Consider the following 27235-nt stretch of genomic DNA (forward strand, 5'->3'; position numbering starts at 1 on the left):
TGTACGGGTCAAGGCAACGGCCGCACATTGAACAATACTGCAATGACCTATCCCAAGTCTTGTGGTAACTTGGGTGAATACGTCCCATCTCCAGGTCTATGTTCAGACAATCTTGTGTCAATTTCAAGCCGGTTCTCCTAAATGTATCCCTATATGTACCGACGTGCATTAAATTCCCCATGAACCAAAACTTGATCTCCCCGCAATCCTCCACACCTACGACTGGTTCAGGGTTATCTGTACCATGAGCCACACTACCCTCGCCCAGTGAGAATCCCTATGAGTGATTAGTGGTTCAGAGGTTCATTCCACTGCCGACATGTCTCGTATTCTGCCTGCCGTCCTTTCAGACGGTCGAAATTTTCTTTTTCAACAGACATGGCGACTAGCTAGCAAGGCCCGCGGCGAATGGCCTCTGTGGTTGGGAAGCTGTATAGCAGCAAAGACGAGGGGGCAGAGCAAAGATCTCACCGCGCGTGAGGACAGCTCAGCACATCGAGGGCAATGGGAGAAGAGCATACGTCGGGGAGAGACACGCGTGTGTGCGTGGACGGCTTGTGCCAGTACGTTATTGTATTTAAAAGCCGTTCGGGGTGGGATTAATAGAGACCCAACACTCGTCTAGACGACAACGCTTCCATATCGCTTGGGGACTATGCTAGGCGTCGTGGGATTACAACCGACACAGCTGTTCTGGATGGAAATCATACTTTTTTAAAACGTACCTGGACTCGAGCTTCAGTCGACACTATTTTCCCCTGTTGGAGGAAGCTTTTGCAAGATTTCTTCCCTACCCACCCCCCATTTTCCCGTTCCTTGCAACACTACCAGAAAAAGGACGGTAATTTCTCAGTCCTGTGAGCTATAGTCGATGGATCAACACAAAAAGTGATTATTAGGATGTCGAGCTTCTGGGAAAAAAGATTGACATCTGGGCCAGTGTATTTGTTCATCCAGATTGGTCATATTGACATGCTTAACTATAGTCTATCTAGCTACGTCTCGTCTCAGATCTATCATGATTCACCTTGCTCAAACCTTTCTAGATACCTTGACGACGCATGTCTCCTAGATCGAACCCAGTATCTACAAGAAAACTTCGAGGTTGATCTCCACTATGCTCACAGGATATCTCAAATCGAAATTCTCCAGCACAGTAGGGTGAAGGATACCAAATTCTCCTATCCGTGTTGCTTTACCATTGAGTCTGAGGTAGATAGCGGCAACGCGGCCCTCCTGTATAGCATGATTAGCTTCCTTCGCAGAATCTCAAGGACATTGGTGATCTTTTGGCTTACGAAGAATGTGTCCTCCTTAATTTCTTCCAACCAATATCCGTCGCGCGCAGTATGGTCTTCTGAAACCTTAAAGTCTAGGCTCTTGCTACTCTTTAATCCCTCCTCGGAAGTCAAGAAGCCTGTACCACACTGGTCAGAACACGTCGTGACGATAGGTGTTTGGGGTATTAGTGGGAGTCGGTTGGGGAAGACTCACCTTGGCGTAGCATCAACATAACTCTGTCGAGCAGACCGTGGACCTCCTCGAAACCGCTGGACTTGCCGTACCATGCAGCACTAAAGTGGCGCTCATTGCGGGCCTTACGCTCAACAGACTCGTCCTTGAAGACCTAATCGATTATTAGTCATCAAAACGTACAAGGAAGCGATTTCCTACTTACCACGTCTGAGGTCTCGAAGATCTTGATTGGAATGCTGTGCTTTTTCTGATGTTGGAGTTAGTAATGTAGCTAATATATGTTTTGGAGGTATGCTAGACAGAGTAGAAGCTGGTATAGAAAGCTGCTTACATTTTCTCGAATCGTCTTCAGGAGACCTGGCACCAATGAGGTTCTCACAATCTGATACTCAGCTGTCTTGGGGTTGGCGAGCTTGACTGCAGTCTTGCCATCATCTTTCCTATTGAGCCACGCAAAATTCTCGTCATGTGAACAGAGAATCAAGGGCATCACCTCGGACCTAACAAATTCATGTCAACATCTTCTTTTCCTCAAGCCGAACAGAAGATTTCTGGTAGTGGAGGAGCAACACATGGTGGGATTTGCGTGCGGATCAGATTTGACACTTACCAACCTGCCATGCCACATTCAAATCGAATAATATCAGCCAACTTGTTAATGGTCAGAGGTTGTCCTGTTGTGCTATTCACAGACATGCGCGGAAGTCGGTTGAACCCGAAGGCGATGCCAAGGTCCTCCATGATATCTAAGACTGGAGTTCAGCAAAGAGACTTCTGGAATTAGCAAAAGAGTACAAAAACTTACCGCATCTTTGGAGGATGTCAGCTCTGTTGGGGGGATAGAGACGTCCACAAAGCCCTTCTTGCTTGAGGGCTTAGCAGAAAAAGACATCTTTGACAGTAGCTGTGAGATGCTCTCCTCGGTTTCATGAATACCAAGACAGGCGTTAAGGTAATCGATCTCTACCTCCATGCTTCTTGCCGATAAGTTGGGCGTGATCCTCGACTGGTCACAATAATTAGTACTTTGTCATACCAGAGCGTTTCGGGGTATGCTAGAGGATTACCTTCTGATTATGCTCAGACACAATCTTGACTGGCTCGATGGCGTACTGGTCTCCACAATATACAGAGAACATGGTTACCTGCAACACCAAAAGTCAGTAACTGCTCCTTTCATAATAGTGTAGCTAGTTTGAAGAGGTACACAACGTATGTAAGTCAAAATCGTAGCACACGCTCCCACGATAGGTTGAGTAAGGAGGCCGGAATACATACCATCATGTTAAGAACTATGTCCAGTTTTGTCTCGTCTGTGGCGGTGCATTCGATCTGATGATCACATCAGTAAATAGTACATCACGGCATACTTCAGTAGACGTACGAAGACATTCGTGCTGTCGAGAGTGATCCTAAGGATGGTATATTAGCAAGACCATTCCACAGCAAAGAAATCAAACGAAGCATACTTGGAATGATCACCATTTATGATCGGCGGTAATGAGCATACGGTTCTATTGGCGTCGTAGATCACGGGGTATACTATTTGGCCCACATCGAATTAGTGATTTCTTTACACAGGCTGGTTCAGAGTGCGTTTGAGCCTTTTTGATGAGAACTGACCTGGCTTGTCCTTGATAATGTAAAGGTAGCGACCAAGATTCTTGTCCTTGTCGTAGAACTCCATCAATTGCTCGCCATTCATCTTCTTGGTTTGATTCAGGGGCGTGAACTCGATGTCCTTGGGCGGCAAGGCCTCATCTGTGGGGTAAGATTAGGTTTAGGACTTGTATGGAATGAATGGAGGCTTACAAGTGAAGGGGCCCTTGACAGTATCGTAGTCGTGGGTACCTGCAACATGTGGAATTAGCAATCACTTCTTCGAGGCTGTTGAATGACATCTGGGAGCTTACCAATAGCGACCAAAGTGCGACCTCTTGCGAGGTTCTGGTGAAGCTTGTCTTGTAAAGATATGAAGGACTCGTAAGTCTCCTTGGTGAATTTGACATTACGCAGGATAGCGCCTGCTACCAATGGACGGACTTGCTTGGTGTCTTCCTTGACGAGGATAGTTTCGAGGTTTCCGTCGGCGGGTTCGACCAGCCTGAAGTTCGGGGGGGACTGCTTGCCGCGGAAGATGTTGAGCATGACTGTTTCGAAGTCAGTAACCACTCCTTGGGTAGTAACAATGGCAAAGAGCCGGATTGCCTCTGATAGACAGTACATGCTCCTCCAGAGACGGGGCAGGAAGACGGGATCGGAAGGAGCTTACGCGCAATACCCTCGAAACACAACATATCATAGCGATTCGCGGGGATCTCAATTTTCAGTTGAGCTGGCTCCCGAACGCCGTCAACTATTGGTCTGTCGTCATTCTCGGTGTCCTCGTCCAGCTCAATACCAAACTCAAAGCAAAGCTCTTCGAACTCCTCGGTCGTGTACCTGTTCGGAGGCCGTGGTTAGCAGGGGAGGGCAGGGGGAGCGGGCTTGTGTGGTGGCAGGGACACTGGCGCACTTTTGACCAAGAGCCTCGACTACATAGCATGTCAGCATCTACTCTCCGCCTAGTTTCTCGGGGTTTGGAGGAAGCGGGTTACTAACAGAGCCTGCTTTTGTGCACTCCGACGGTGGGCATGGTGAATAACGATTGCCTCGAGGAAGTGGGATTCGGGGAGTCGGTGTGCCGTAGGGGATATAAATTATCGTCGAGCTGGAGGACCAAGACCCTGCCCGCCCTGAGTCACAGAAATTTGGCTGGTGTTTGGCGGGCAGCAAAGCTCAACCCCACGTTGAATGGGCGCGGCAATATGCGTCTAAAGGGGTCACTGTTTCGGGCACGGGCAACGGCATGTACATTGGGGATCCGTGGTGTTCTAAAGTCCTCACCAGCCACACCCGCCCCACCTCCAGGGCGATAGATATCCACTTGAGACGCATCATACAGTAACTTCCAATGTGGCTGGCTTCGAAGTCGGGCTCAGTCCAATGGATTGGTTTGGTAACTTGGTGGAGGCTTTGGAGGGGCAGGGGAGGGAGCCTTGACCTTCTCTGCAAAAGCATTCCCCGTTTTCCACAATCGACCTCACCAGGCCACCCCCCAAAAGAGAGATACCCCTCGATGACCTAATAAACAACGATACAGATAGACCCGAACCATCCAGCAGGAATATCTACATACGTAACATATTGTCCCTCGCTTGTTTCTTGTGGCGTCTGTCCCCTTTGGACTTCAAGCACGAGCACAAAGCACAAGTGCCAGTGCAGGCAACAAGTACAAAGTTACCAGCTTTGGCTTTCTCGCTGCACCCACACTAGTTGGGCCAAACAGCAGCCACACATACCTGTAACTACTTAAGGCGAGGCCGGGCAAGGCAAGGCACAAGCACAGCACAAGCACAAGGCGAGCCCAAACACAACTGACTGGTATGCGTTCAAAGTCAAGCGGGCCTTCAAGTTAAATCCTCTTGCATCACTCACCACGCGATCAGCAATCAATCACCACTCCTTCCACCCGACCACCTCTGACTATTCCCGCCAAAAAAACTCACCACGACAGCCACTCTAGGGCACCTATTCCAACCTGGTAGCCCATCATGGCTGACGCGCCCACTGCGAGCGACGAGCTCTACCCCATCGCCGTGCTCATTGACGAACTCAAGGTACGTGTGGGTCGGGCGGTGACCACCAGCGTCATGTCGGTATTCGGGAGCACTCCATGTCAATTAACTGTTTGCCTCATCCACAGCACGACGACGTCCTCCTTCGACTGAACGCCATTCACCGCCTCTCGACCATCGCCCTCGCCCTCGGCGCTGAGCGCACGCGCGAGGAGCTCATTCCTTTCCTTGACGGTTAGATAACCCCTACCTGTTCCTGGATTGATGCCGTCCGTCCCCTGCCTGCATCAACAACTAACCCCCATCCAGAGTCGGTCGAAGATGAAGATGAGGTCCTTGTCGCCCTCAGCGAGGAGCTTGGCAATTTTATCGAATACGTCGGCGGTCCCCAATGGGGTCACGTCCTCCTCTCCCCGCTCGAAAACCTCGCTGCCATCGAGGAGCCCGTAGTCAGAGACAAGGTTGGTCCTGCCTCCCCATCGCATCTGCCCATTCAATGTACCAGCCCGCCCCCTGCTCACAATCTCTAGGCCGTCGAGTCGCTTAACAAGATCTGCATCGAGCTGTCCTCTCAGCAAGTCGAGGAATACTTCATCCCCCTGACCACTCGTCTCTCGAAAGCCGATTGGTTCACATCCAAGGTGTCGGGTTGTGGCCTGTACACTGCCCCTTACTCGAAAGTCTCTCCCCAGGTCCAGGAGACCCTCCGACAACAGTTCGGTCTCTTGGTACATGACGAGACCCCCATGGTGCGCCGCCAGTCTGCCACGCATATGGCCAAGTTCGTGAAGGAGATGCCGGCAGCCGTCGTTGTTGAAGAGATGATACCCCTCTTCCAGCACCTCGCTCAGGACGACCAGGACAGCGTGCGGCTTCTCACAGTCGAGATTCTCATCTCAATTGCCGAGGTTGTACCCAAGGAGCAACAAGCCAGCCACGGAGTCCTGCTTACGACCCTGCGGAGCCTGATAGAGGACAAGAGCTGGAGGGTTAGATATATGATCGCCGACAGGTTCGAAAAGGTATGATAGGCCACCTCTTGCACACGTGTCTCATGTTTTCTGACGTACTGTACAGATCGCCAAGGCGGTGGACGAAGAGGTCGTCTCAAGGGATCTGGTTCCTGCATTTGTCAAGCTACTGAAGGACAATGAGGCCGAAGTGCGAACTGCGATTGCTGGTCAAATTCCTGGTTTCTGTGCTCTGGTCGACAGGACCACCCTTCTCAAGGACATCATGAGCAATGTTGAGGACCTGGTCTTGGACACATCTCAACACGTCCGTGCCGCTCTGGGTACCCAGATCAGTGGCCTCGCTCCCATTCTGGGCAAGCAAGAGTAAGTTGCACGACGATACTCGTTTAGCGTGGCTTAACGTTTCTGACCATCCAACTTAGGACTATCGACCATCTACTTCCCATGTTCCTCCAGATGCTCAAGGACGAATTCCCTGAAGTGCGCCTGCACATCATCTCAAAACTTGAGCTTGTCAACCAAGGTATGAACTCGTCGGCGATGCATTACTCTTTTGTCCCTTGCTGACATATCCAGTCATCGGTATCGACCTCTTATCTCAATCTCTGCTGCCTGCCATCACACAGCTCGCCGAGGACAAACAGTGGAGAGTCAGGCTTGCTATCATCGAGTACATTCCTTTGCTGGCCAGCCAATTGGGTGTCAAGTTCTTCGACGAGAAGCTCAGTGGGTTGTGCATGGGCTGGTTAGGTGACACCGTCTTCTCTATCAGAGAGGCCGCCACGCACAACCTAAAGAAGCTCACGGAAGTCTTCGGTGTCGAGTGGGCCAGTGAAGCCATCATTCCCAAGGTCATGGCCATGGGTTCGCACCCCAACTACCTGTACCGAATGACCACTGCCTTTGCTATCACAGTACGTGAACTTCCTCAAGTGACCATGCCTCAAAACTCGCTAACAAATTGACTCCTAGACACTGTCAACCGTTGTCAGCCTGGACGTTATCGACAAGTCGATTCTTCCCATGCTTGAGAAGCTTGTGGAGGACGACATTCCTAACATCCGGTTCAATGTCGCCAAGACATATGGTGCTCTGGTGGATACACTCAAGCGACTGCCCGAGTCTGGCACGATTTACGAGTTGGAGAAGGCCGGCTCAAAGGACCTGACAGCAGCACCGAAGTCTCTGGAGTTGATTACTTCGAGGATCTTGCCAAGTCTGGAGAAGCTGCAAAAGGACGACGATGTGGATGTCAGATACTTCGCAACGACGGCAGCAGCGCAAGCCCCGGGTGCAGGTGGAGAACCGATGAATACGTCGCCGTAAATGAGAGGGAGGGAATCCAATCATGCAATTGCCTGTCTCTAAACTTCGCGTTTTCTCAACTGCACGTAGATACAGAAGCATTGCGCCAACTCATGACAACAGCATCAAAAGAACTGCCCCTTAGAAAAGAACCGACAGCACAAAACGGATAAGGACTCGGCCTTTCTAGGACTTCTTAGAAATCGAGTCTCGTTCGCTAATGATTTACTGAGAGACAAATATTCATAGATCGAGCCAAGAGACGTCTCAAATGCGAGCATGGAAGACACTTGATCCTATGAACACTAGGAGCATGTATGATTAAAAGGGCAGCAGAAGTCATGAAAATAAAAGAAGCAACGATCTATAGAGGGCTTCCTTTGGCTGTGTCTATGCATGGAGGTGTGAAAAACAACATGTGCTGCTGATTATGGGTATCAAATGAGTATTGCGCTAACTTGTATGTCGTTTTCCAAATCGGTCATTTGCCAAACCGAAATCATTTGGGATTACCGTCCAACCTTTCGGAAGCAAACACTGCTGATGGTTTGTCCCTTGACTCCTCCGAAACTGAAACTCCTGTACTCGATCCGATGTTCCACCTCAAACCGGCCATGCACCTCACCCCCTTCGTCGGACTTCCCAGCAAACCACTTCTCCAGCTCGTCTTCCGTCCAGTTGCAACTCGTGATCAAAAACAGCCCGCCCTCTCTCACCAGGCCAAGCGCAGCGGCGCGGTATCCCTCGTTGATGCGCCGACCCAGACCATCCGTGGCGGACGACAGCGATATGGCATCAAACGTGCCCTTGTCCAGCACCACGTCCCAGCCCCGACTCTGGGCACCGGACAGGATGGCGGCGGCAGAGGCGCCGCGCGCCGACAGGATGTCATGCTGTGCGAACTCGACCGGCTCGCGGGACGGCGTGGGCTCGTCCTCGCCCTCGTCCTCGTCCTCGTCCTGGTCTCCTCCGAACCGCTCCTGTCTCGTGTCGTTGATCCGCCGCGCGAACTGCACGCTCTTCTCGCTGTAGTCCACGCCCAGCATGCGCCCGGCCCACCCTTCGTCCCTGAGCCCGAAGAGCAGCTCCCCGTTGCCCGTGCCCAGGTCCAGGAAGCTTGTCTGGCTCCTCGCGTGCCCGTGGTCTGCCTGTTCCTCCGTCGAGGAGAAGTGCTCGGATAGGAACTGCAGGACCTTGTCCTGGGCTCCCGAGTCGTCGAACCAGTTGGTGCCCGTGTCGGAGGGGTTGGAGGTGTGGTTCGATATCTCGCGCGTGTAGAGCTCGTCCCAGCTGCAAGAGTAATGGTCATTTGGTGAGAAGAGAGAATTTACACTAGTCGTTGGCGAGGGCGAGGGCGAGGGAAGCCAACCTTCCTTCCCGCCAATATGGCTACGAAGGAAAAGCAAGCGCGGTGGAAATGAATGAATGCGCCCAAAAAAAAAAAAGGGAGAAAAAAAAAAGGAAAGGGGGAAGGGGGAAGGGGGAAGGAGGAAGGGAGAGCTGGTTACACTTACTACTCCTTCGTTCCCAGCTCCGAGGGCTCGAGGTGGGTTGGATTCGCAATGTCCGTGATCTCGGCGGCCATCTTGTCGATTCAAAATAACACGGCGAAGGCTATTGCTTATAGATCCTCGATTAGTTGGCAAGAGAATGGCTCAGTCGGTATCATGCTTATTCGAGGTGTGTTTTCCTATAAATGCGACGGCATCTATAGTGGCCGCTTAAGATTGTTCGGAGGGGTAAACAACCTAAGCTCGCTGATTCATGGAGGGGCACATGGCAGACGGCAGAATTGTCCGCCTGCAAGGGACCCAGGCGGTGTAATGCTATAGACGTGCACTAATAATAAGGCCTGGTCCTGGTCCGCAGATATCTGGGTCATTCATTCTACTACTTAGCCTACAGTAACCTACCAATTCTTGTGTCCAGGTCATGGACAAACCAGCAGTGCATTCATCATGTTCGCAAATGTGCCAATGGACAACGACTAACCAATTTTCAATTCGAAGAGGGGTATAAGAATGCAACCTTTTCAGCTTCTTTTTCGTCGTTCATCATCGCTGTACCGCCTGGCCGCCCCACGCCATGCCATGGGTTCCATGCCCGTATGCGTTGACACCAGCTCTTCATTACCCATACCCATACGACTCGGCAACCATGCCGCGCTCTTGTGAGCATACTCAATCCATAAGCGGATTGGCTTCTTCGAGTTTTCTCATCAGATTGACGGTAAAGCATGCTTCAGGACTGGACAAGATTCCGTCCTGCCAGCTTGTCCCGATATTCGACCGCCCATAGTCTTCTCTGAATCATGCAGTAGACGCATATTACCACGGACATCATGTCCCTATCCAATCCAACTTATCCTAAGATGATTAATAGCGAGTAAGGGCGATATTTATCGGGTTCCAACAAGAAAGTACTCCCCCGTGGGGAGGAGCTACAAATTTGAGTGGTGTGGGCAACGGGACTTGCTCCGAGACTGGCTACTATCCAAGGTTCCATACGGGTGCCTTTACCAAGACTTGCCTCCCGCGCACTTCGACTGCCACGAAACCGGCAAAACGAACTTTGGTGGTATCCTTGGCTGGAACGGCTGGGGTTGCTGATGGGGCATCCATGTCAGTATTCGAAACGACGCTGCCTTTCCGGCTGCCTGGAGGCGGTACGCCACCCAGCATATTCAACATACCACTCTTAGGCTTATCTCGCTTTGACTTGTCACCATCTTGGCCACTGTCCTCTGCATCTTCGCTATCCGGTAAGGGAGGCAATCCTGCTTTCTCTAGCTCCATGAAATCTGCTTGTATTGTGTCGCCTGGCAACGGGTACGTCACGGCAACGTCACGTGATTCCAATGACAGATTGGCTGCGATTCCCACAGCAAGCTCGACAATCATGGCGACGCTACCTTCCACTCCCGCAGGTGGCGGTTCCACCAGGTGCTGGTAGAGATGCGCCGTCAGGTTGCCGGACACCAACGTTGTGAAGTCCACACGGTTGTCCTGACTCTCCTGGGACTGGAGGGCCTGTTGAAGTCCTTCTAACGTAGCCATCCGCCAGCTGACAACTTTGGATGTCAGAGCATCAAACTCCTCTTGGCTGGTCAAGGTATATGAGAATCTGCGAATATTTTGCTCAATATCCTTGAGATGCCGACTGAGTTCCATATCCAGTCCGGGATGAAAGCACTTGTTGAAAACCTCTTCCAGCACCCAACGGGCAATTACGGCACGCCCCACTGCTGTCATCTCTTGCTTTCCAGTCCTGAGTGCTTCTACGCTGACATATCTATCGATCCAGGATGGCAGTGACTTCCAGTCCTTGCGGATGTTGAAGGACAGGTTGTTGATGGCACCGTTCAATCGGTTGAAGCGAGTGGTATATTCACTGTCGTCAAGCGCGGTTCGAGACTGTGATATGCGCTGGTTGGCTACAGCATTTTGCAACTGCTCAACCTGGCTGGTCAGTTGTTCGATCTGAGCCTTGCCGTCGAAATAAAGTCTCTTGACGTTTTTGTACTTTGTCACTGAACGCGATGTTAGTTAGGGCCGGTGGATTTGCTTAGTCTGAGGAAACCCTACATAGATCCTTGAACTGCTTCTCGTCCGCTTCTCTTTCCCCTCCGGTTGACGGCTGTGGACTGTGCCGGCCGGTCTCAGTGCCACCATCGAACTGCTGCTGTTGCGCCTGCCTCTCGGGCACATTGCTCGCCCGGAACTCTCGATTGGGCTGCGCAGGCCCGGGGGTTGGTGGTAGTGACCCCATGTTGCTCATTGCTTGGCTGTGCCTGTAATTAGGGGGTGGTCCTGGAGGTGGTTCGATATTGCTTCCTCGCATCTTCGTGTCATCGCCTGATCTGCGGCTCGTAGGCCCTCCGGAGGGTGGTGCCATGGGGACAGGCTGTGCCAGGGACGGTAAAGGGGAAACGGGCTGCTGACTCTGCGGGACTGTAAGTTCCTGCTGCATGTGATTCACGGCGGGTGAGGCCTGGGTGGAGTGGACGTGTGAAGAGCGCTGATCCGAGTCAGTCACGGGGGATTCGTACGATTGCTGAGAGATGGTCTCTGGGTTCGAGTGCTGAGATGCAAGGTGCCCAGTATAGATTCTGGGTGGGTTGCCCTGCTGATAATGAGTTTGGGCCTGGGCCTGAGGGTGTGCGTACTGCTGATATTGGTCCTGAGGCTGAGCAGGGTCGACAACGACGACTTGTCCGTAGCGGTGCTGATGCTCGGCGTGAGCTTGCAATTGGGCTTGGGCCTGATGCTGCTGCTGATGTTGTTGTTGTTGCTGCTGCTGCTGCTGCTGGAATGCTAGACTGCCGGAGTTATAGGGCGGTGGCTCCGTGTCGGTAGCGGGTACCTGCCGTATAGTGTTCTGGTTTTGGTGGGGGTGGGGGCGGGGTGTTTCTGGGCCCGAACGGGATTGGGTCTGAGCCTGAGCTTGAGCTTGAGCCTGGGCTTGAGCTTGAGCCTGAGCCTGAGCTTGAGCCTGAGCCTGAGCTTGGGACTGAGACCGGGACTGGGACTGGGACGGGGACGGGGACGGGGACGGGGCCTGGGCTAGGGCCTGGGGATGGAGACTCTGTGCGCGAAGATCTGGGTTAGGTGAAGATGTCTCGGCGGAATAAGGTTCACTGGTTTCGCCTACGCCTTTGAGTGGTGAAGTCTGAGTGGATTGGCGCTGTTGCGGTGGCTGTTGCCAGTCGGGAATCTGTTGTTGCTCCAGTGACACGCTGGTCCTGATCGAGGGTGGAAAGGGATTGCTCACTCGCTTAGACGGCTTACGAGCAAGACCGGTAGGGTTGTCGTAGGGATTGCTTTGCTGGTGGTGATGGGAACCAGAAGAACAAGAACTCGAGGAAGTTGCGGCTCTGCTTGCGGAGGCTCCTTGAAGTATCTTCCTGATCAATTTGCGGGTGGACTGTTTTCCTTCCGTGGGGGCGGGTTGATTTGGACTTTGACTTTGACTTTGGCCTTGGCTCTGGCTCAAGGTGTGGTGGTGAGACTGAGACCCAATGGGATAGCCTGATTGCGCCTGCGGAATGAGGGGTGACGAGATAGTGTCAGGCAGGTTGTCGGCTGAGCTTGATGCGGGCCCAAATTGCTGTTGGGTCTGCAGTGGTGACGCCTGCGGGTAGCGTGTAGATTGTGACCGCGACACAGAATCAGCAAAGTCTTGATTGTGGCTCTTTGGCAACTGGTGTTGCTGCTGTCGCGAATTATTACTGTAAGCAACGGCACCGGCAGCTGAATTGGAGATGCTCCCAGTGGGGTTATGGTTTGACGTAACAATAGTAGTAGCACTACCAGGGTTAGCAGCATAGGCCTGGGCCACCTGGGGTAGACCCGGTTGCTGTTGAGGTGTCAGAGGCGGTTGCTGCTGGCCAAGAACCCGCGAATGGTGTTCCTGTGAGCGCTGGTGCTGCTGTTGCTGCTGCTGCTGCTGCTGCTGATGATGTGATTGAAGTAATTGTAGTTGTTGTTGTTGTTGTTGTTGTTGTTTGTTTTGCGCCTGCTGCTGGGCCGCCCTTGTCTCGGCGTGTTGAAAGGACTCGCTTGAGCTTAATGCAGCGGACGAGGCTGAATGGGGGGTAGTAGAAGCAGAGGCACCACCAGCTTGAGGCCCTGGGCCAACTCCAACTCCAGCGCCAGCGGATGAGCTTGAAGTTATCAGCGACGGCGGCGCATTTGCTTGCTGCTGCTGCTGTTGCTGCTCGACCAGGTTATGCTGGGAACGGTTGCTGAGCCTGCCAATCCGTCCGAAGGAGGGCATAGTTGTCTTATTACCCCTTTGTAGCTGGGGGGGCTGTTCCCTCCTTAGGCTCGTGCTGTGCTTGACACGCAACGAAACAAAAAAAGAACGCGTCCAGTCAATCCTCACCTAGGTTAGGTTGCTTGCTGTGTGCACAACTTCCAAGCTTGCAGCCCGGTGACCTGTGTGAGAAAAGATGGGACGGGATGATCTGGCCTTGCTCGGCTTATTCCCCAAAGATGCAAAGGCTGACGCTCTTTGGCGGGTTCAGAGTTGGCTATCCGGGAATATTGGGCCTGTTGCAGCACTATTGCAGGGGGCAAGCAGCATTTAGGGGGGGCTGTGCAAGCTGTGCTAAACCGAGCTGCTGCGCTGATGCTTTGCTTCCTCCTCTCCACACGAGGATTAGATTGGGATGCGATGGATTCGGTCTTTTGGTCGCAATAGCCCTTTGGAGCTGTTCAATGTTCCGGCGGCTGCGTCCGGCGTCAAGCGAGAAGTGAAGGGATCCCGTCACAAAGGCTAAGTAGAGGACAAAGAATAAGGTATCCAATTATAGAGACAGTTTCAACATCACCAGGCGCCCGTCAAAAATGATATCCAGCGCTCCAATGTCATTGAGTGAGACGTTTGCTTTTACAGCGCGGAAGACGAAATGAAAGAGTTGTAAGTTAAGTGGGAGAGAGTCAGATTACATCAAGCCCAAACAAATCGCGACAGGGCTGCAGAAGCTCATTAACCGATGGATTACCTTTCCCCTCCCATTTGCAAGATAACACGCCAATAAGGGTCCATCTAAAAGTTCCCAGCTGAGAAGGGACCTACATCCTCACCAAGCCGGCTTATTCTATCCAAAGCAAAGCAAAAGACTCGCGCCTTTCGGCCATGATTCCCTTATTTTTATTTTTATTTGGTCTGGTATGGAGACTGGAAAAGACCGCAACTCGGCGCAGACGGGGGTGTACTTAACCCTATTTGGCCGAACAAGAACCACCCACTTCATGACAAACTCCCCGAGGTTGTGTTGTTGCCAAAGGTTGTTGCCCATGATTCAACACGTTCCAGACACGGCGACTTTCAAAACGTTCGTATATGTGCAGAAATAGTGGATGTCCATGTGAGATGCAGGTGGCAATTCCATCATCTCGGACTATTGGCAGATATACTTGCGCATTTCTTCTGCAATGCATGTCCCGTATCACAGGAATTTCCTTTCCTGACAGGCTATTGACGTTTTCGACTCTGTTTCGGGCAGTGCTCTCTGCCACTAGATCGACGAGCGCAACTGGAGCTACCTCAGATACCTAGTTAAGCATATCTTCAAGCGAGTGTGTAGCAGTGCTCCATGTCAATTGACCAATGCAACCTCGAACATAACAGAAAGTTGCACGCAGCCCGGGGTCTTCTTATGTGAAACCGGTTGCGTGCAGTTGACTTTACTCAAGCCGCCCCCAAAGCAATAAGGTCGTGAGATGCTCCTCTCGTGGGGAACCAAGGTCGATGCAGGGAGTTGTAAAAGCTAATCCTTGTCTGAGTGGGACCCCTAGTTTTCTTGGTTCCTCGAGAGTCTATAAATAGACATCGCTAAGCTCTCACTTACACCGCAAAAAGTTAGAATATCCCTCTAGTTCTTACCGACTATTGCTAGTCCCAGCCCTGTTTTCTCAAAGACGTTGATACGCATCCGAGGGGCCGAGGAGGACGGTGGGGAACAAAGAAAAACACATATTCCACAGGCGGTAGACAAACAAGAAGTTTCATTGCCTTCCAGTAGACTGAAGTGCTGTCAGGTATTGCGGCATAGCGGGTTATCTCGACAAGATATCCCAATGCAACACTGCAGGTGAGCAGGCGGAGCAAGCTGGGTCGCATTGCAGCGAAGAAATAACCATGCATGAGAGGCACCAAAAGTGCTTCCGTGAAACTTGATTCAGTCGAGTGCCAATATCTCACAGTAGACCCTTTGAGGAAAGGCCTAGCTGCAAGCCGGTCGATCAGTGAACGAGAATCCAAAGGTCGGCCCGCATCCAGTCCGCTAGGTGAAGAGGTTGTCCGTTAGAGTAGTATACTACGACCATATGTAACCCAGCTCTGTTTGAATCTCGAGCTTCGACCTATCATGCATACTTAACACTTTCTTGGTCTGTATCAGCTGGAGCACTGCCACAACGTACAAGGCCTCACGTGAAGGTTTGAAACTCACGATACGTGTTGGAGTTATTTTTATTTTGATGAACAACATCAGTTGTACACGATATTGGGCTCTCATGTTGACCGCTATATGTCAGCTCCATGCTGACAATGTCGCATTGCAGTAGAGCTTTAGTAAATACTCACATGCCGAACAGCTGCAGCATTCACTGACATACTATCCATCCTCATCATCAGCAGCCGCAAGAGCTCCATGTCGTTTCACGTTGTCCCCGATCAAAACGCTCACCGCCTGTTGTCATCATGAATTTGATTACAATATCAGTCTTTTTCGGCCCCGTCAGGTTGTGTCTTTGCGTGCGCAAGGTATCGTTCCGGCCATTAGACTCTTCGTTTGTCGATGAAGTAGAAGAAACCTAGCATTCGAAATTGGTAGTTGGACGTTGTTGCCGGCCTCGAGTATCAGTGGGCTGCTTTGGTTTGGTGGCCAAGATAAGAAGCATATGACAGGAGTTAACGCTCAAGATATGACTGAGAATGAACAACAAAAAATACAGCACTGGCCATTCACCAATATTGCAATTTCCTTCGATTCTTGATGATCGCCCAAAACTCTGGTTTTTATCATTATTTTATTTATTTATTATTACGTGTATGCCGTATTGGCCTCTATGTGTCCGAATCATTTAGTCATAGTGACTACTATCAAAGTTGATAATAATGCCTTCCATGATTCGGTGACAAACTTTATTGGCAATGATGTCTCTTGAAATGTGAGTATGGAATGGCTATAGTCCCAGTTTCTTGTTTCTTCTATTATCTAGTTAAACTTTGCCAATGCCTTTTCATTGAGCAATATCTCCTTTGTGGCTGTTGCAAAGACCGTATGAATGCAAAGATCGAGTAGATCCTATCAGAATGAGTAACGAATCCAACACTGTATCACTTACAGTCGAGTTGGACCTGCTTGCATAAACCTCGTATCTGATTAAAACAATATCGTGGCATTGCCGTCTACTGAAGAACTCGGCGTAGCGGCTCGAAAGACTTGTTTGTACGGTCAAAATTATGAAGAGAAACTTCAGGATGCAAGACCCCGTGCCGAATCGACATGCACGCAAACATAAAAAGAACATGTCACGGATTTGAGTCCGCTGACTGGTGCAACCAGTGGTCACTTGCCACGTGTGTGTTTGATAACAAGCTTTTTCACCATGTTTGGCGTGAAAGTGCCGGTGAGCTGGAGGCAGTGCTGGATACACAACACTTATTGCAAATACTTATAGTCCATGGCTCTTGTTCATCCAAGACAAGGCCTCGTGGCCTAGAGGTCGCGTGTAACTGCGACTCTTCGGCCGTTGCAAGGTGCGTCGAGTAGCGATTGCTCTCTTCTTTTTATCGCGATAGAGGGCAACAACTTGGTCTCGAATATAAGTTTTACGAGACCTTAGGTTACTGCCGAAATGGAGGTGGAGGACAAAATCGCACCGGCACTTCGCAAATTGTGTGAGGATTCCAGCATTCATGGAAGCGAATTACGCGTATGTGACTAATTACAGCTAATGCTACAAGAAAGTGTATGGAGAGATTCTACCGATGCGGCACCAAGGGATTGTAGTCGACCAAAAGAAATCGGATGAAAGTGTGTGACAGGCGTATTTTCTGAATTGTCAAAACTCCAAGACGAAATTGGACATATTGACCGCTTTGGCAAACACATAACATCGGCTCGCTGCTGGAGGCGGTGGGTTACCAGCGGAGTAACACGCGGGTACGAAAAGGAGCAGCGGTCAACTGTCCCGAAAATGCAAGTAAGGTAGGTACAGTGTGTACATCTTCGGGGGTTTCCTACGAAACACAGGAAACGAAGTATGCAACGCTGTACTGGCTGTGCACCATTCTGTTCGAGTGCTTCCAACCATTAGAGACAACTGATTTGCAGAACGTAAGAATGACTTAACCCTAGCAGTTCTCGTGATGCCAGATTGGTACCAAGGAAGCCTCGTTGTCCGACATCTATCACCGTCCTCGATGCTTTGTGTGCGTGCAGTGGACGGATGTCGAGATGCCTTGCCGAAGGTTGCTGTCTAACATCTCGGTTGAGCATAAGACATGCGAAAACAAACGACAAGAAGTATCGCAATTTGCGAATTTCACTACATAATGGTTTCAAGATTTTCATCCAAGGATGATCTTATCCCAAAGAAGAAAATTCAAACAGCTACGATCTCGTGAGAATACCGAGGAACACTGTCGCGCATCTGACACGACATGTAAGGTAATAGTTGAGTATATTCGTATTTTAACCATTAGTACATGACTGTAGATTGCGGGACGTGTCACTCTGTGTAACCGGCACTAGTATCAAGGTAAGCAATGACTTGGGGGGTTTTCTATTATAACATCATTGACATTGGTTCGTACAAGAATCTCAAATAGTGGATATCGGTTATTCATAGTACAGAAATCTGGACTACATTGCGACCCAACTCGTTGCCAGTCACGTTACCAGTAATAGTAAAGGTTGAAGACTTACACGAAACTAGATAATGCTAGTAACATAACCGGAGATATATTGCATCATGTGTAACCTCGATTTGCCGCTGATGAGCAATCTGGGTCAGCCACCTCGCAATGCAGCTCGAAGATACTCGGACATCGGACTGGTTCGCAAGGTTTCTGTTCGTTGTGCTGTTAAGGGTCCTCAGGCAGGTACATCGGCAAGTTGCATTACTACCCTCAAGTGTCATTCGGGCCAAGCGCATTTGTGTATGGTCATTATTCTGATGAAGAGGTCGTTAGCAAGCTTTTTTGGTCACTCTGTTAAACCTGAAGAGTGGTTGTGATTAACAGAGATGCAGACTTTGGCGGTGAATAGATGCCAGTTGATTATATAAAGCCTGACGCTGGCGTCTTCCTAGGGTCCTATTTTCCTTCCATTCACACTCCTACACCACTGCGGTAACACACAACCTACAAAGCACGAACATTTCTTGGTCGATATTAAACCAAACATTCTTAAGCTCAACAACGAATTGGCTCTCCTACACCTCCCAACCTTATTTATCCACCATGTGCCACATACCTATCTGGACCTTCTTGCTTCCTCTGGTAGTATGTTTACCTCTTTTCATCCAGGAATCCAAGTACCCTGCTTCTTCTGAGGTGCTCCCCGTCGGACTGAAATGGATCGACCTGGCACAGTTCGATTGGGATGATTACGTGCTCTCCGGGATATCGCTGAACTGCGATAGAGAGTCAGTTGACCAGAAATATAACTGCGCATACAAATGTACGCCTAACGAGTCTAATTTCACGGCCATATGTAAGGGGGCTGACTAATTATAAATAGTCCATTGGGATGATCCCAACTACGATAACTCGATGGATTGCAGCTATAGTTTTCCTTGGGACGGCGTTACGCAAACTCAAGGCGATAACAACAGCTATCCGACGGGTTATCAGTCCTGTGGCGATTCTTGGCAGTTTAAATTCGAGGTGGTTCGTTATCTGTGGGATTTCAACATGACGATCAGTAAACTTCAGGATGATCCCAGGTAGGTACATCGACACATACTCATATGTTCGGGGGTCTACTGACACATGCAGCAAATTCGGTCGTTATAGTGCATGGTTCTTTGCATATCCGAATATCACATTGGAGAGAATGAGCCAATTGGATTTCCGCAGTTTAGTCTACTCAACAATAGATCCTGTTAAAGCTAAGATCCAAGGATTAGCGATGTGAGATGAGAGATGAGGGAGAAGAAATTTCACAGCAGTAGCTAGGCACAGGTTCTTGATAATACAGACACCCAGGCTCTAGCCTCAGAGGCAATAGTTCGCAGATGCCTGATGAACTGACAAATCTAATCCTGCTTTTTACCAAAGCAACGGGTTACGCGTGTGGTGGAGACGACCACGGGCGGCCAAGTAGAAGCATAGCAGGTATAGACAATATGTTTCAGAATTCGTCAAATTATTTTTTGCAAGCAGTAAAGCAAGCATTTCGCTTGCGGGAAGTGACCCCTAAATTCGACAGAATAGAATACGGACCATATAAGAGTAACTGGGCAATGGGAATTATCCTAACTGATTGTTTGTCGGGCTCGCACTCCGTTCCTCCCGGAACACTTTGCGTAGACTGTGGTCTTGGTGTTGCTTGATCATCGTATCTTTCTTCTTCCGTACTTCCTAAATTTGGCAGTCAATTCATCCGATGCAGAGCTCGGCTCTTATAATTGCCTCTTACCGACGGCTTGCTAGAAATGTTCCGGGTAATACAGGTGGCCGTTTCCTCGCCTGTCTCCGCTGTCGCAGCTCCTAAAACGGCAAGCCTAGACCTTATCACACAAGACCTTGGCAATAACAAATCAATCCAGACCAAGTGAACCTCTTCCGATCTCCGCATTGGATCTAAAGCATAGATTGTGAATGTAACATTCATTGTAACTTGCATCATTGACTTCTGTGCCTCAATAAGGCGCGGGTAAGTAAACTGTGCAAGCTTACAGTTGGAAATTGCCCGCCATGCACTCGCCGTGCCTCTTTCTCTTTTTGCTGTAGTATATGATACAAATTACTTTGTAGGTCGCAACTTCCATTCAAATCTCTTCGTACTATAGGTAGGCAGGCTTGTGTAGCTTGGTGGTAGAGAACTTCGTATACATACCTCAACCTGGGCGATCATATCTGATCTTCATTCCAAAACGGTAGTACCTCTTTCAACAGTCAGGCCACCTTTTTTAAACATCAGTTTCGGAGTGTTGAAAAAAAAATGTTAAGGCGACTGGCATGTTTGGTCTCCTTGGCCACACCAGCTATCTCTGCTATCTTGAGCCGCGTACAGCTTGGCAGCCATGTTGAGCTTCTTCACACTCCTCCAAACAACCAATTGATAATGCTCTCAATCGGACTGGCACTAGAGAATATCGAGCACTTGGAAGAAAGGCTGGTGGCAGTATCAACGCCGGGAAATCCCGAGTATGGGAGATACCTCGATAGAGGGGAAATGGAGGATTTCTTCTACCCTTCCCCCGAAGCTTACGGGACGGTCATCGCATGGTTGCAAAACGCCGGTGTCGAATACGTTTCGCAACAAGGAGCAAGTATTAATTTTGCTACCACGATTTCAAATGCAAATAAGCTGCTTGACACCAGGTTCGCGTATTATAATGTCGACGGTGTCCAGAAGCTCCGCACAAAACAATATTCTGTGCCGGGCGAGGTTACTCAATATATACACCTGATCCACCCTACAACATATTTCGGCAAGACGAGATCTCATAAGATGCCGGAAGATATGATCATGCAATCCAAAATTGCCGCGGCGCCATTCGAAACCAATATTAATGCGGCCACACATTGCTCTGCTCTTGTTACCCCTGATTGCTTCCGCAACGCATACGGCGTTGGCCACTACAAGCCCGACCCAGACAGCGGTAGTCGTGTGGCTTTCGGCAGTTTCCTAAATCAATCTGCACGACTGGATGATCTTCATCTTTATCAGAGCACTTATGGGATTCCTCTCTCGAACTTCTCTGTTGTGACTATCAATGGAGGTCTCGATCATCAAGATCCCAACGGCCACATCGGCGAAGCCAACCTCGACGCCCAGTTCGAGAATGCCATGTCGTACCCACTGCCTCAGATACAGTATATTACAGGAGGCAAACCGCCTTTCATTCCCAACCTGGATAAACCCACCGCAGACCACAACTCCAACGAGCCTTACCTGGAATACTACGAATATCTGCTCAACAGGACGAACGATGAGCTTCCACAAGTCATCTCAAACTCATATGGCGATGACGAACAGACTGTTCCTCCAGAATATGCCAAGCGCGTGTGCGACATGATTGGTCTGATGGGTCTGAGAGGCATCACGGTACTTTATTCCTCAGGTGACACGGGAACTGGCGCGTCTTGCCTTTCGAATGACGGCAAAAACCATACTGAATTTACGCCAGCTTTCCCTAGTACTTGTCCATGTGAGTATCTTGCAATGGCTTTGGTTAATGGTTTTTCGGTCTGATGCTGATTACTCTGATAGATACCACTTCTGTTGGTGGTACTCAATCATGGGGCCCTGAGATCGGCTGGAGAGCTAGCACTGGCGGTTTCAGCAACTATTTTCCTCGCGCATGGTACCAAGAGAACGCAGTGGAGGACTACCTCAAACATGGCATCAACTCCAAGGCCAAGGCATACTACGAAGCTGGAGGGTTCACCAATTTTTCTGGGAGAGCTTTCCCTGACATCTCTGCTCACTCTCTTCATCCTAAGTAAGGTTATACGGAGGCACCTCATTTGAGATCCGTGCATGTGGCTAATGTGTGCATAGCTACGCATTTTTCAGTCGAAATAGACAAGGCTCGACAGGCGGAACTTCTGCATCAGTGCCTATTGTTGCTGGTCTCATTGGTCTCTTGAATGACGTTCGACTTCGAGCAGGCAAACCGACCATGGGCTTCATCAACCCTTTCCGTGAGTAGATAACCTGTGACTTTAAACACTGCATTTCTGGCGCAACTCACATGTTGTCGCACATAGTCTACGGCATCATGACTAAGGGCGGCTCACTCATTGATGTGGCAACCGGAACAGCAACAGGCTGTGATGGTACGAACTCCCAAACCGGCGAAGTGCTTAAAGGTAGTGGAATTATCCCATATGCAAGTTGGAATAATACTGTTGGATGGGATCCAGTGACGGGATTGGGTATGCCAAACTTCGCAGACATGGCCAAGGCGGCCTTGTTGGTTGCTGATTGAATGTTCGGTGTATGATAATAGTATTGACATGCTAGGAATTGCTGTAAGACCAACGAAACAAAACTTTATGTATAATCAATATAGAATTGATTATATATTATTTGAAAATAAACAAAGTTTATTAATTCTGAATTACTTGTCTATGGTCATTAGTGACCTGTATCAAACGAGAGATGATTCGCTGTAGGAGATCTGATAATGAAGGCTGATCGACATAATTCCTATTCTCTTATCACACTCTCATATATCACCAGTTCGCCTGGTGCGAGGTGGGGGTACCACCGTTGAATCAATGCGACACCTATCCAAAATATATCCAAGGGGGTCGGGGGAATACAAAAACTGGAGATTCAATCAGAGATACAACGTACTTTGAATCACGGGCCACAACTGGAGTGACCGGGCAGCATTTCATCTTTAAACAGCAGCGTGTCAAGTGATCAGGTCGTGTCAACGAGCGCGGAACTCGCCACAGAGATTGGTGATGGAAGCTGTCTGAGCTGACGTTGACGAGGGTTGGATGGAGATTTGTAGAGATTGGCCGAAGATGGCAAGGACCCGCTGGCGCGATGCCGTCACCACTTTTTTCTGGCCATCTTCCAATCCGAGCACTGGCACGGCAATAAGACGGAATGGCGTGCTTCGACAGCCAGATATCGTGAAATGGACAATTGTGCTCTTTGGCTTCTCATGTCTATCCACTTTCGCTCAAAAGCTGTGCGCCAACCTGTTTCAGACGGCGAGGTATGCCTCATGTCAGATAGCATATCATGGCGAAGGAAGGTCAAGACAACTCGGTGGACGAACAGCACAAGAATGCATCTATCAGAATCGCGAAAACCATCTCGAAATTCTGTTTAGACAACTGGCTGGTGTTTGGGTTTGGTATCGCGACACTGCTCGCATATTTCTTTCCAAGTAAACACTTAGAACTGCTACTTGTTTGTGGGATGATTAGTGCTGACATGGTTCTATAGATGTCGCCGCTAAGGGAGGTGTCATCCGCTCGGAATACTCCATCTTGTACGGCGCGATTGCGTTGATTTTCTTCATCAACGGAATGCAACTATCGCCAGAAAAGTTGAAGCAACACATCACGAATTGGCGATTGCACATTATTGTCCAGGGAATCGGGTTTATCATAATCCCCATCCTGATGCTGAGTATGTATGTATGAAATACGAGAACGAACTGTGAGCTAATAAGATGTAGTCGTGATTCGCATAGTGATTGCTGCCAACGGATTGGAATCGGGCACCATTGACATCACGATGCTGGTTGGCATGGTCGTAGTGAGTGCCATTCCGACTACTATTGCGTCCAACGTGGTCATGACTCGAAATTCTGGAGGCGATGAAGCAGCGGCGATCATCGAGGTTGTTATTGGTAACGTTCTTGGACCTTTCATTGCTCCAGGTTTGATTTGTAAGTGGCATCAGAGAACTTAATGACTTGACCTCTTCACGTCAGTGTCACAGAGCGAATACAGTTCGCGAGGACTAGTTGAACAAACTAACAACCATCTCGCACTTAGACGCCTTTATTCCCTCAGGTACGGAATTCGACCAAGTAAGGCCGGCATCTCCATCGACTTTGGGACCGATGTATGCCAGTGTTATGAAACAGATTGGGCTGAGTGTTCTGATTCCTTTGGCTGTCGGGCAAGCTCTTCGCTGGACTTGGTCGAGACAGGTGGAATGGACGCTGAGGAGTTTACGCCTGGCCAAGATGTGCTCCCTATGTATGGTTTTGCTTGTCTGGTATGTGGGGGAAAGGGATTGGCATAAATCATGAAGCTAATCACCTTCTTTAGGGCAACGTTCTCGGGCGCTTTCAAAACTGGTGCCCTTTACGACTTGCCGAAGTCTTCAGTCATTTTCAATGTGTTGATGAACTTGGCTTTCTACATGGTATTCACGATTGTGTGCTATTTCGCAGCCTATCCTCCAGACTTTCTGTGTAAGTTGATTAATACCTGGTTTGCTGACTCCAAGTTTGGTATTCTTCTCCCTTCTATCATAAGACGCGCGATCACAATCAAGAAAATGCCGAGAGATCAGGTGGTCGCTGTTTGCCTTTGCGGAGCAGCAAAGACGCAAGCATTGGGTATCCCTCTTGCCGATGCGATGTGGGTTCAATCATCGGATCTGACGCGGTCCCTCATTCAGATACCAATACTTCTCTACACAATGGAGCAGGTGTTTACTGCCCAGTTTTTGACAATCTTGTTCCGCTGGTGGTTACGAAGAGACGCGAGTAGATCATCCGACGAAGAATCGGAAGATGCCAGGCACGCGCGAGGAGCTCAAACCAGCCCAGAAAGCACTCATGGCAGCGAGCGAGTTGTGGGTGGTGTCAAGCGTGGCCCGCAAACCAAGTCTGGTCAGAAAGTCGTAACGTAGCCATGAGATATGCAGCCTTCTTTGATTGCAACGATTTACTTAAAACTCATGCACCTGAATGATTATTCTGTTGATTGAACATGTCTAATAACCACACATGCTACAAGACAGATTAGTTTAAGTCACAGTATACACTTGCAAACTTGCAACTTACATAGTACGACGCTTAATTAAGCGGGATCAACGTGGGGGCGACAAGGCTAAGTGAGATAGCTCGGTTAGGTTAGTCTGAGTACTTGACATTAGTTTGGCATTTGTATATTGCAACACAGAGGCGTAACTCGCTCCATTGGATCTCGCCAGAGATGTAAATTAGACCATGATGAATTGGCTCTGTAATGGAAAGGACGCAACCACCTTGCACTCTGCATTGCGTGTTCTGCAATTGCGTTGGGGTTTGTCGAATACGGTTCAGAAGGCTGGGAGCTCAGCTGGAGACAGTTCCGTCATAGTGTCCCACCTCGACGCTCCGGGGTGGAATGATCAACTGCAAGTCTCAAGTTTCTAGGGGATTCTCCCGACAAACAACTTTCCACGCATTTCCCTCCACGTACAGTATTAAGGTCAATTGATGACAACAGGCTCCATGAGCCAGGCTTAACTGCCTTCTCAGATTTATTAATTTATATCACATCATATACATAGGCAATCCACAGTCCATCTACGTTGCACAGCCAAAATGAGTCCCGGCAGAGCACTGCGGGGCAGCTGCCATTGCGGCCGAAATCAGTACATCGTCCGAATTCCTGACAATTCAGCACGAGATGCACAGGTTCTCTTTGACACGAATGCTACTCAGAGTACGTATCTCAAGTTCTCTTAAGACAAAACCCCGGCCCCCGTCCTTGGACTGTTGTTGCTGTGGCCCGGAGCTTCGGGATCGTGGGTAGTCTACGAGTAGCTGCTTATACTAACGGAGATCATCTCTACAGGAATCGCCTCTGCTACACCCCTCTCAGCTTTCCTCCGCGTGCCTCTCACCTGGTATCACAGTCGGACCTACCCATTCTTTGAGGACGAGTCGAGATTGGCTATTCGACGCATTTACGCGCATCCATCCGAGGAGCACACACAAAGACACTTCTGTGGTTTTTGCGGCACTCCAATCTCGTACTTCACAGAACAACCCAGAAGCGAGGCAAACTTCATCCAGTTGACCCTCGGCAGCCTCCTGACAGAAGACTTGCATGATCTGGAAGAGTTGGGTCTGCTAGCTGAAGATGACCAAGGCGACATGATGGATATAACTCCAACAACACCCGGAGCAGGTAACGACTCGCAATTGACTGGGCGTGACTTCACTCATATCCCTTGGTTTGACAGCATGATGCAGGGAAGCCGTCTGAGCAACGTCCGTACCAGCCGAGGTGCTCGGGAAAGCCGGGACGGCACTGTGCATGTGGAATGGGAGATCACCGAATGGACTGGCGATGACAACGATGAATCATCCGAGTCTTCAGCTACGGGTAAGAGGAAGCGCGGAGCCACGGATCAGAACAACGCTTCTGCTCGAGCCAGCGCGCATTGATTCAAAGCATTGTGTCCTCTGCGATGGCTGAGAGGTCCGCAGAGCCGTACAACGCTCGCATAGGGCCTCGCCTGTAACATATCGACTGGCGTATAAGGTTCTTTGGCTCGGCATTTGTGATAGGGCGTTGTCGTTCATTTTTATGGAAGGCTTGGCGGGCAGGCAATTCCTACGGCAGCTAGGTATGGGACCACAATGATGTCAAAAACCCTGAGCATAATTCAGAGGAAAATTCTGCTGAAGGATGAAGACCCGTGTTTCCGGATTGACCTCGCATACATCGAGTAGAGAGGAGTTTGCAAGGCTGAGGTAAGCGCATAGTGCTTTCTGTGATTTATCGCCATGAGGCGGCGGGATATCGAGGCTTTAGATCTGCGCTGCATTCACGGCCGGCACTGCTAGCCGCTGCACATAGGAAAGCGCTTCCGCATATTATGTATAATACAGCGCATTATGGAAGAGTTGAGCTTCGACGTGCATTTTGTTGTGACATGTGGTCCAATTTACGGCCAATTCTCCGAAGCTTAACATGCAGGGACGGGTACCATCGAAGTTAAGGTACTACTACATGGAGCTCGCCAAATAGGTACATGTGCGCTGCACTCAGCCAAAATCGTCCCAAGTCGACAAGAAATTCGCAGTTGGCGAGACTAGCCAGGGACAGACAGCCATATTGTGTTCTTACGCCTGTAACGTGGAACAATTATCAGAACCAAGCATGGCCTCATCTAAACTCGCCATGGTTGCCGGTGTTAATATGGCAGACAGGCAGCATAGGCACAGCTGATCCGAATGTTCAGCCGCCAAGCTGCCCACCATGATTGAACGCTTTGATGGCGGGCGGTTTAAGAGACTTGTCACCAATCTAGGCCCCAGTCCGACACATGAGAATACGCCGCATGCATAGAAGCTTCATATTTGTAACTGCAGGCCCAGTCCCTGGTCGGTTTCACTCAAAGCAACACCGTCCCGAAACCAAGGTGCAATGGCAATCCTCCGAGATGAGGAAACACGAGGCACCAACTGACAAATCAGCACCAAGCCGAAGTTTTGGCGGGTCTTGACCATATCCAGCTTCAGGGTTTCGGAGAGGCGGGCCGTTACAAACTTGGATACAAGCACGTTGCTCGCTGCGGAGGAATTTGGGGGTACGACCATCGTTTGTCGTTCGCCAAGTTGCCCGTCTTTCTTGAGGCGGCCAATACTACCAGCTCCAATTACCCCGCCGCGGGGATCATCTGTCTTTCTTCAGTCT

General features: G+C 49.8%; 8 protein-coding genes across 8 annotated transcripts; 5 read left to right on the plus strand and 3 right to left on the minus strand.

The window, feature by feature from the left end:
• Positions 1-928: 928 nt before the first annotated feature.
• On the minus strand, positions 929-4224 carry BKA67DRAFT_549228 (beta subunit of phenylalanyl-tRNA synthetase). The gene is made up of 17 exons (XM_046101567.1): positions 4078-4224; positions 3992-4010; positions 3749-3918; positions 3390-3626; positions 3289-3327; positions 3100-3237; positions 2946-3018; positions 2861-2888; positions 2755-2808; positions 2544-2621; positions 2278-2482; positions 2087-2222; positions 1808-1976; positions 1679-1723; positions 1495-1627; positions 1299-1417; positions 929-1236 (listed from the first exon to the last, which is right to left on the minus strand). The coding sequence occupies exons 1-17, from the start codon at positions 4109-4111 to the stop codon at positions 1087-1089; spliced, it is 1827 nt and encodes a 608-aa protein (XP_045964934.1). The 5' UTR covers positions 4112-4224; the 3' UTR covers positions 929-1086.
• An 845-nt stretch (positions 4225-5069) lies between these two features.
• On the plus strand, positions 5070-7393 carry BKA67DRAFT_510804 (armadillo-type protein; the record flags this gene model as incomplete). Its single annotated transcript, XM_046097356.1, has 8 exons — positions 5070-5135; positions 5222-5327; positions 5403-5554; positions 5624-6115; positions 6171-6430; positions 6490-6590; positions 6644-6981; positions 7040-7393. 8 exons carry the CDS (start codon positions 5070-5072, stop codon positions 7391-7393), a joined length of 1869 nt encoding a protein of 622 aa, XP_045964935.1.
• Positions 7394-7881: 488 nt separating this feature from the next.
• BKA67DRAFT_653961 (uncharacterized protein) lies at positions 7882-8957 on the minus strand (the record flags this gene model as incomplete). The annotated part of the gene is made up of 2 exons (XM_046106477.1): positions 7882-8761; positions 8887-8957. 2 exons carry the CDS (start codon positions 8955-8957, stop codon positions 7882-7884), a joined length of 951 nt encoding a protein of 316 aa, XP_045964936.1.
• Positions 8958-9861: 904 nt separating this feature from the next.
• On the minus strand, positions 9862-13147 carry BKA67DRAFT_653962 (uncharacterized protein; the record flags this gene model as incomplete). The annotated part of the gene is made up of 2 exons (XM_046106478.1): positions 9862-10901; positions 10957-13147. The coding sequence occupies 2 exons, from the start codon at positions 13145-13147 to the stop codon at positions 9862-9864; spliced, it is 3231 nt and encodes a 1076-aa protein (XP_045964937.1).
• A 4753-nt stretch (positions 13148-17900) lies between these two features.
• BKA67DRAFT_641853 (uncharacterized protein) lies at positions 17901-19025 on the plus strand (the record flags this gene model as incomplete). Its single annotated transcript, XM_046105786.1, has 3 exons — positions 17901-18569; positions 18630-18834; positions 18887-19025. The coding sequence occupies exons 1-3, from the start codon at positions 18350-18352 to the stop codon at positions 19023-19025; spliced, it is 564 nt and encodes a 187-aa protein (XP_045964938.1). The 5' UTR covers positions 17901-18349.
• Positions 19026-20177: 1152 nt separating this feature from the next.
• On the plus strand, positions 20178-22127 carry BKA67DRAFT_634434 (tripeptidyl peptidase A; the record flags this gene model as incomplete). Its single annotated transcript, XM_046105641.1, has 4 exons — positions 20178-21267; positions 21330-21561; positions 21621-21763; positions 21830-22127. 4 exons carry the CDS (start codon positions 20178-20180, stop codon positions 22048-22050), a joined length of 1686 nt encoding a protein of 561 aa, XP_045964939.1. The 3' UTR covers positions 22051-22127.
• A 693-nt stretch (positions 22128-22820) lies between these two features.
• On the plus strand, positions 22821-24452 carry BKA67DRAFT_653965 (sodium/bile acid cotransporter; the record flags this gene model as incomplete). Its single annotated transcript, XM_046106479.1, has 5 exons — positions 22821-22968; positions 23028-23213; positions 23263-23475; positions 23585-23810; positions 23864-24452. The coding sequence occupies 5 exons, from the start codon at positions 22821-22823 to the stop codon at positions 24450-24452; spliced, it is 1362 nt and encodes a 453-aa protein (XP_045964940.1).
• Positions 24453-24882: 430 nt separating this feature from the next.
• On the plus strand, positions 24883-26453 carry BKA67DRAFT_549261 (uncharacterized protein). Its single transcript, XM_046101568.1, has 2 exons — positions 24883-25252; positions 25385-26453. Exons 1-2 carry the CDS (start codon positions 25132-25134, stop codon positions 25978-25980), a joined length of 717 nt encoding a protein of 238 aa, XP_045964941.1. The 5' UTR covers positions 24883-25131; the 3' UTR covers positions 25981-26453.
• The last annotated feature ends 782 nt before the right edge of the window (positions 26454-27235 follow it).

The sequence above is a fragment of the Truncatella angustata genome (genome assembly GCF_020726525.1).
Source record: "Truncatella angustata strain MPI-SDFR-AT-0073 chromosome Unknown BKA67scaffold_1, whole genome shotgun sequence".
Taxonomy (NCBI): Eukaryota; Fungi; Ascomycota; class Sordariomycetes; order Amphisphaeriales; family Sporocadaceae; genus Truncatella; species Truncatella angustata.

Coding starts and splice junctions, on each gene's coding strand:
- BKA67DRAFT_549261 (XM_046101568.1), top strand. CDS start 25,132: ATGAGTCCCGGCAGAGCACTGCGGGGCAGCTGCCATTGCGGCCGAAAT. Junction 25,253..25,384: donor TGACACGAATGCTACTCAGA/GTACGTATCTCA, acceptor TCATCTCTACAG/GAATCGCCTCTGCTACACCC.
- BKA67DRAFT_549228 (XM_046101567.1), bottom strand. CDS start 4,111: ATGCCCACCGTCGGAGTGCACAAAAGCAGGCTCT. Junction 3,238..3,288: donor TGTCAAGGGCCCCTTCACTT/GTAAGCCTCCAT, acceptor CTTACCCCACAG/ATGAGGCCTTGCCGCCCAAG. Junction 2,809..2,860: donor TCGACAGCACGAATGTCTTC/GTACGTCTACTG, acceptor TGTGATCATCAG/ATCGAATGCACCGCCACAGA.